Source organism: Micropterus salmoides, unplaced genomic scaffold (assembly GCF_014851395.1).
Source record: "Micropterus salmoides isolate LMB-PRFRI ecotype aquatic unplaced genomic scaffold, ASM1485139v1 Ms_hic_scaffold_3281, whole genome shotgun sequence".
Classification (NCBI taxonomy): Eukaryota; Metazoa; Chordata; class Actinopteri; order Centrarchiformes; family Centrarchidae; genus Micropterus; species Micropterus salmoides.
The window spans coordinates 4,135-12,911 of NW_024042575.1; the positions used below are offsets into that span (position 1 = coordinate 4,135).

An 8,777-nucleotide genomic window follows, 5' to 3' on the forward strand; every position below is an offset into this window, starting at 1 on the left:
GGGATCAATGAAGTATTTCAGATTCTGATACTACGACATCAGTGATTTTACTATCTGAGCTTTTTATTCTGATTACATACAGGTGAAGATCCGTTTATGTGACGTCATTCTGCTGCTTCTCGTATTTTGTCACAAGTGGGTCGTAAAGTTCTGTTCATGGTACTTTTCTAGAAATGGTTGGAAATTTCCGAGTTGCCTGAAACACACCATAACTGCACTGGAAGCTGCTGCTGAACTCACTGCTAGATAAAAAAATAGCCATTTTAAAGGCCTGAGGCGTCGCTTGACAAGTTCAATCGGGACTCACGATGGAGAATACAAACCCAGCTAAACTCCTGCTGAAGCTAAGTAGCTTAGCATAACTCAGCAGCTGGAATTCACGTCAAATGTATTCAGTTGTAAAATAATCATTGATTTCAGTATAAACAGTAACGGACAAGCAGCAAGACAATTTACTAGTAAAGACGTATCGACTGTAAATAATCAAAATAGTTTATTTTCTTGAACAAAGTTAAAATGCACAAGAAAGATAGTTTTAGGTAGCAGGTGTAAAATAATCAGACAAAAATACATTCTGTTATCACAACCTTTTTACAGTTTGCCTGAAAACGTTTTACAGCTTCTATAGATTTTATTATTATTAAAGTTGAGACGTTTGAATCGACCCAAACTCAACAGGAGATCCTTCAGAGCAGAAAACAATCAGAGCGCTGTCGTACAAACAGGTCAAGTCTAACGTGGTGAGGTCGGAGACGTGAACCCCGTCCTGGTTTACTGGTTTCACTGGGACGGGGGAGCAGACTGGAGTGTCGCCCCTGACCTCGGGTCAATAAAAGTTAAAACATGTCTGAATCCAGATTTACTGTCAATATAAAGGACTCAAACAAACACACGCTGACACAACATAGAATAATAAAATCCAACAACAGGTTCAACATATAACCGAACACTCAAAGATTAAAGGAGGTGAAAACGTTTTCATTTCTGCTAAACTGGTTTAATGCAGAGTCTGCTTAGTGTTTATGGAGGGTTTCCGGTCTGTCACAGGGAGGCTTTGGGGGCCGCATGAGGTCTTCAGGAGGTCCAGGATCTCTGGTTTTTCACAATAAAAGCTTCAGTGTCTCTTGAGGGACTCGATGTAATGAAAGGTTGCCCCCAGAGCCCAGCTGGTTTCCACCTGGTGGATCGTCCTCGCCAGCTGACACACAAACAAACAACAGGTCAGACCCGGATTCAAACACAGGGGGTCAGCGTGGCCCAGACCGTTACTCACCTTCAGCTGTTTGTGGGGGGGGAATCCGAGCTCCTGCAGCAGGACTGAGATGTAGACCAGGTCCAGACAGAGGAAGGGACTCTGTGGAGGACTGACGGAGAGGCCGCTGCAGACTGCAACACATCAGGTGACCTCTTTAAACAGGAAGTGATGTTACTGTCTATGGCCTAAACCAAAGTTACCGATTATATGAATGTCGACCGGTTAACCCTACAGCTGACAGCAGACAGGGTTAACTTCTTTCCTGCTGCTGCGCATTACCACCACCAGTCCACTAGATGGCGCTGTCGCAAAAGAACTGCAGTCCCGGGTTCTGTTGCAACCATCTAGCTGAAGCTGCAGCTAGATGGTTTTGGTTGTACTGGGCAACTTCCAGGTGTGATTGTGATCAGGGCTTCCTCAGTGAAGCTCCCTGAATAAATAAAGGATAAAAAGAGGATCTATGGGGTTCAGGTCAAGGGGACAGCGAGAGACCAACAATACAGTCGAGCTGAAGGCCGCTACCGAAGAACCTGGGCCTCCATAGCACCTCAGCAGCTCCGCAGGCTGCACTGATGCAGGAACTAATGCACAAGGAGCCCCGACCAAGTGCTGAGAGCATAAATGAACCTTTTCAGAAGGTCGACATCTCTGCATTAAACATTCATTATTCTAATATTTTGAGATTTTTGATTTCTGTAAACTGTGATCATCAAGATCAAAACAAAAAAGGCCTGAAATATTTCACTCTGTGTCTAATGAAGCTAGAATATTTTCAAAAATTCACTTTTTGAATTAAATTACGGGGAAAATGAACTTTTTCACAATATTCTAATTCTAACATGCACCTGTGTATTTATATATACACCTATCAGATCAAAGTAGCTCCACCTCGACAGCAGCGTTTAAAATCAGAAAGAAAAACACTAGATGTATCAGCTGTTTGGATGTAAACAGTAAAAAAGAGCCACAGTTTGAATTTAAGATGATTAAAACAATCAAACTTCATAGTTTTCATTAAATTAGATAAAACTAAAATAATTAACTGAAAATAAGATTTTTAATGAAATATCACCTTATCTTATTTATCAGGGAGGTTTGAATAAAAAGTAAATGAAAGATCTAAAGATGATTAATGAAAACAGCTTCAGCTCTGAGTGCAACGTGCAGTTCAGAGCGCTGACAGCCGGAGGGCGCCGCCTCACCTCTCTTTGCTGCCTCAGTGTAATCGGACACCCGGATGGTTCCTCCGTCCTTCTCCTCTGAACACAGAAAACATCTGACGTTAACGGTTCAATCCCACAGCAGAGAAACAGGAAGTCCGACATGTTCGACACGTGAAACACAGGAGCATCTCATTTTCAAGTCAAAAAGTGAAACTTTATTATATTTTAGATTCTTTACATCTAAAGTAAAAAATTCAACCTTTTTTTATTTAAACTTGATGAATGAGAATAAATTTCACTAAAGGCTGTTCTCAAATCAGCATTTATTTCAATATTTCCATGAGCTGAAATCATCAAGATTAAACTAAAAATATTTCATGACTGCAGAAAATATAAAAGTTTCACTTTTTGAATTAAATTACTGGGAAAAAATGATTTTTCTGAGCTGCTCCTGTGTAGAAATGTGACCAGAGTTTCTGAGGAAACAGGTGTTAGCATTAGCATTAGCTTCCTACCGATGGCGCCGAGGTCGACGGCCCGGTCGTAGTAGTAGGAGAAGGCGTAGAACTCCACGTCTGCCGCTTCGGACGCTCTCACCACCTTCCTGTACAGAACCTTCTCCACTTTGTTCAGACACGCCTCGTAAACCGGCTCCCCTGAAACACACACAGCCGCAAGGTTCCTACACGCTCCCGCTGCATGATGGGTAAACCAACCGACCAAATCACCGCGCGCACCGTACCTGCCTTCTGTCCCTTCACAGTGTAGACGACGTCGACGTGCTCCCACCTGCCCGAGTACTCCGGAGCGAGGCAGGGGCTGACCAGCTCAGTGCTGCCCCCCACTGCTCACACAGACACACAGAGGGAGCTGCTGTATTAAAGAGGCTAATGGTGTTCCCCTTATTTTGTCCACGCTCTGGCCATGCGCAGGCAGCAGGGCGGGTCTGTGTGCAGCTTCTTACAGCAGCTAAATCGCAGCAACAGCTGGCAGCAGGCGAGGCATTAATCTCGCTGTTATTAAAAGATTAGATAATGGCTTATTTATCTGGAGGGGGGGCTGAAAAACAGGAAGGAAAACGAGTAAGGAACGTACAGGGCGAAGCGTCGACGCCTCCTAAGACGGCGAGTCGAGCCGACATCAGACCCAGTCCCAGATAGCTGCAGACAGGAGGGAGCGGGTTACCATGGAGACCGGCAGAGATCAGGTTAAAGGCGGTTCATTAGACACGGGGGGGGGGGGGCGTACCTGTGGGTGTACACAGTGTGTGTGACGTTGAACATCCGGAAGGACCTGATGTAGTCGATGGGTGAGGTCTGGATGGTCTTCTGCACAGAGAGCAGAGAGTCAAACACCTTCACCGTCTCGTCAGGTCTTCCTCACGGACACCTGATTTATCATCATCATCAGTGTTATTACTGCAGCGGCGTGCGGTGACCTGACCGTCTGAGTGATGACTGCTGGTGAACTGCTCTCCAATCCTTCGTGTACAAACCCTGACCTACATAACAAGCAGCCTCCCTTTCTTCCTTTCTACCCCCCCCATGTGTGAGGGTGTTTATTTAGGATTAGCGAGGCATTTACAGATTAAAGCCTCTAAAATGGAGCGCCATCTTGGTAGTTTGACAGAGTCGCCTTCACTCTGACTGAGGGGGGGGGGTCGTCTCTCTCCTCTCTCTCTCTCTCTCTCTCTCTCCTCTCTCTCTCTCCTCTCTCTCTCTCTCTCTCTCTCTCTCTCTCTCTCTCTCTCTCTCTCTCTCTCTCTCTCTCTCTCTCTCTCTCTCTCTCTGTGTCGTCCTCACCTCGTCCTGAGGGCTGAAGGTGATCTGAGTAGACCCGCCCCCCAAATCCAGCATCCCCACCGTGGGCGAGTCAGCACTGTGAAGATCACCTGGGGGAAGAGAGAGAGAGAGAGAGAGCTGCACTATAATCCAATAACAGGTAATCACTATTTCTGTTCCACATTAATCAAACGTTTGTTCCTGCGTCTCACTGACACCTACATGCCCAACCTGAACCCCCAAACTGCACTTTAAACCTGGTGGGTCCTGCATGTTGGACTCTAGTGTCCCGTTATTACGCCCCGGGTCCCCTCTAGTGTCCCGTTATTACGCCCCGGGTCCCCTCTAGCGTCGCTTTATTACGCCCCGGGTCCCCTCTAGCGTCGCTTTATTACGCCCCGGGTCCCCTCTAGTGTCCCGTTATTACGCCCCGGGTCCCCTCTAGCGTCGCTTTATTACGCCCCGGGTCCCCTCTAGTGTCCCGTTATTACGCCCCGGGTCCCCTCTAGTGTCCCGTTATTACGCCCCGGGTCCCCTCTAGCGTCGCGTTATTACGCCCCGGGTCCCCTCTAGTGTCCCGTTATTACGCCCCGGGTCCCCTCTAGCGTCGCTTTTGGACATGTAGGGCTCCACAGTCAAGTTACCAAGAATAAATACGCAACGTCCGTTTAAACTTCCAAAATGATTGAAACTACTGGTTGTTGTGAAATGTCGCTGTTTGTTCAAGGTGAGGCACCAAAGCTATGTGGTTAGGTTCAGGAAAGAGTTACAATAACTACATTACTGACATTAACCTCACTAAAAATAATAAATGTTGACTTTTTGTTTTACACCTGAAACCAACACCAGTCTCCTCCTGGGTGAAAGTCAGTTGCACAGACTGGGATTCATTTCAAAATTTCTGCCCTGACTTGGACAACTTACAGAGACCTTCCAAGGAGCACCAAGAACTCAAATGTCTCTGCTGACATCAGACTTCTGGTTTGTTCTGGTAGTGAGTGTGTGTTGAATTCTCACCAGTGAGGAAGTTGACGGTGATCCAGGCAGAAATCCCTGATGGAAAAGACCAGAGCTCAATCAACTAGGTGCTACAGTACAATATACAAGGTGCTACAGTACAATATACAAGGTACTACAGCACAATATATACAGGTACTACAGCACACAATATACAAGGTACTACAGCACAATATATACAAGGTGCTACAGTACAATATATACAAGGTACTACAGTACAATATATACAAGGTGCTACAGCACAATATATACAAGGTACTACAGCACAATATATACAAGGTACTACAGCACAATATACAAGGTGCTACAGTACAATATATACAAGGTACTACAGTACAATATATACAAGGTACTACGTACATATATACAAGGTGCTACAGCACAATATACAAGGTGCTACAGTACAATATATACAAGGTACTACAGCACAATATATACAAGGTACTACAGCACAATATATACAAGGTGCTACAGCACACAATATATACAAGGTGCTACAGTACAATATATACAAGGTACTACAGTACAATATATACAAGGTACTACAGCACAATATATACAAGGTACTAAGTACAATATACAAGGTACTACAGTACAATATATACAAGGTACTACAGCACAATATATACAAGGTACTACAGTACAATATATACAAGGTACTACAGCACAATATATACAAGGTACTACAGTACAATATATACAAGGTACTACAGCACAATATACACAGTACACAGAGTGTGTATCATATGTAAGCATGTATCAGAGTTCATTATCCAGCACAAGAAGCAAGGATTTTAATTAGCACCATTTCACAGGTCCAGGTCGTTGGACTGATCAGCGTCACACGAGTCGCCCTCTAACTGATCTACACAGAGACGGCTGATAAAGCAGCATAAAGAGACATTTATTAAAGACGTAAAGTGCGTTACGCTGCGGCTCATTCAGGGCAGCTCAAAGTCCACATTAGAGTCCGTGGCTGAACATTTGCTCTCGGCTGCATGCATTAGTGCCTTTTACCGGAGACCTCTGACCTGGTCCGCAAGCAGGAGTGGATGATTAAAGGGCTTGATAGAAACTGTATCATAGGAGCTTTACTATAAAACGCTAAGAAGCCATTTTCAAACAAAACAAACAGAGAGACTTGGCTTTTGGACGCTAAACACCGGCACTTAGCACCCCCAGCTAACCGCTCAGAGATCTGCATTAGCAACGAGTCGCCTCCACTCAGGACGGCCGAGGGTAATCTCGGCCGGGGATAAGCATCCCTGCCAAGAACGGCGAAACATCTGAGCGATAACCGCTGCAAGCCGGTTCGACTCCTGAAAGGACGGCAGAGGAATCCGTCCATTAGTGGCTGACGGGATAAGAAGTTCATTCAGTCATCATTAAGAGGCATTTACGGGCGAGCGGCGTAACGAGCTGATCCCACTCAGAGGGAAGGAGAAAACACTTCAGCCTGAGGAATAAACGGGGAGATAATCACCCCCCACTTTAAGATTAAGTGGGACATTATCCCACATGGCCATAATTGCTTGTATGAACTACTTTAAAAGGATTGGATTAACTGTGGGCGAGCTGCGTGTCCACGAGCGGTTAAAACAGAGTATATATATAATGCAGAGAAGAAGAAAGTTCACTGCAGGGACAAAACTACCAGGAGGAGGAGGGACGGCCCAAACATCTGGCGGAGCTTCACATCTGGATCCAGCAGGGATGATATCAATAAGGCCATAATCTAAAGCCTCATTCTGCAGCTCTGTCAGGACAGAAAAAGACCCTGGAAGGAGGCGTTCTGAGGTGATTTCGGTCCGGCTCAATGAAAGACACTTTTTAGAACGACGTCCTGACGACATTTAACTTGGTAGCCTGTTTAAACGACCTGCTCTCAGTACGTTCCAAACATTCACCTTTTGCTTTTATACACATAAAAACCTTTCTGCCGTATTTCCAGATTTATGAATGTGAAAACAGCTGAAGGCTCAGATTTGTGTAACGGGTTTTCTCTAGAAGCTCCGTTCTCCTCCTGTGAGCAGGGTTCCTGTAGGGTCTGCAGTCCTCAGCATAGGGTAGGGATTCAGATTCTACTCGTGGACTCTCGGTTCTGGTTCCTTCAGCACAGATCCTCTTCCTCCTCATGTCTCTAAAGTGGGAGGAGTCTCTGTCCTAGAGCGGCGTCTCTGGGACGCGTCTGTAGCCATCGTCAGTATAAAAGCTGAACGTCTGCTCACCTGTGTTTTGGACCTGAGGTGTTGCTCGGGTCTTAACGGGTCCACAGTTCTTTGAAATTTGGTATAGATTTCCAACCCGATGTTTGCTGACGGTAAATTGTGGCTGCGACACAACGACCCTTGCCTCCTGTTCGAGCTCCTTTCTAATCCTCCATACTGCCGGTGTCGGTTGGGGAAATGTTTCTCCGTGCAGTGAAAGACGAGGAGGAGAAACATCTGAGCTGCTTGTTCAGCAAATGAAAGGATGAGGAGACGAAGAGACGTATGAAGGTGAGCGTCACGTCCAGGAGACTGGCAGCTCAAACTCCGGACCGTTCAGCTGCATTTACATTAATGCTGACCAACGTCCAGTTGGCCCCAGTGGGAAGATGCTGGTTTCTGTAACGTACCATCATCTGGAGGTAGTTTACAGGATCTCCGCAGATCTCCGTGATGCTTCCTGGTGAGTCCAGGTTCTCTGTGAGCTGCTGAGGGAGAGATCTGCCTCTGTAGCTGCCACTACGTTCACTAGCTGCTCTCTGTGATCGTGTTTCCCTCTACGTATTCTGAAGTACCGCCTTAGAACATGTCGATGGAAACGCATCATTCAAAAACAGAGAGAGTCAATGTGCTAAACGGGAGATGGAAACACTTTGTCCAATAAGATCTATTGTAGTGAACGTTGATCAGCTGTTTCTGCCGTCGGGGTTTTCAGATATTCTCATATCGCGTGGGAACAAGTCCTCTCTCCGTGTCCTCAGGTCCGTGCAACTGCTTTTGTTTCTGGTTTGCAGCCGCACGTCATCTTCTGACAAAACTACGCTCGGTTGATTCGCTCCAAACCAGCTGATGGAAACGCACCTAACACGCATTTTCATTTCAAAAGGTCACTTAAAATTCAACAATTCGATGGAACCAAGGCTTGTGTCTGTCTGCTGTACCGCGACGCTCTGGGGGCGCTGAGAGCGAACCGGAACAGGACGCTGCAGCCGGACAGATAAACTCCGAGCGGACCGTCAGCTCGTGCCGTTTTATCATAAATATCTGTTCCAGCTGCCGTAAAACTTCGTACCTTCATCGTTGCCGTCCATGATGGACACGCTGTCGTCTCCGGACAGGAACGGAGACTCCTGAAACAGCGCCCTCACCTGGACACACAGGAACAGCGTTTATTTTTTATTATCAGCTGTGGCTGGTTTACAGTCAAATTACACTTTAATGTGATAAATCGTCTTGTTGACCCACGAGGTGCACTGCGTATCTGTGATACTGTTAAATATTTTAATATCATTTTCAATAAAATCACCCCCGTAATCAGTTTGATAATAAGAGCAAAGCTTCAGATTAAACAGAG

General features: G+C 45.9%; 1 protein-coding gene across 1 annotated transcript; it reads right to left on the reverse strand.

The window, feature by feature from the left end:
• Positions 1 to 471: 471 nt before the first annotated feature.
• LOC119884213 (ectonucleoside triphosphate diphosphohydrolase 6-like) lies at positions 472 to 8,571 on the reverse strand (the record flags this gene model as incomplete). Its single annotated transcript, XM_038694679.1, is given in 10 exon segments — positions 472 to 1,198; positions 1,274 to 1,386; positions 2,458 to 2,514; positions 2,934 to 3,074; positions 3,161 to 3,262; positions 3,514 to 3,578; positions 3,667 to 3,746; positions 4,221 to 4,309; positions 5,217 to 5,252; positions 8,496 to 8,571. Coding segments are annotated over 10 exon segments (843 nt in total), but the record flags the coding sequence as incomplete, so codon positions are not given.
• Between the last annotated feature and the right edge of the window lie 206 nt (positions 8,572 to 8,777).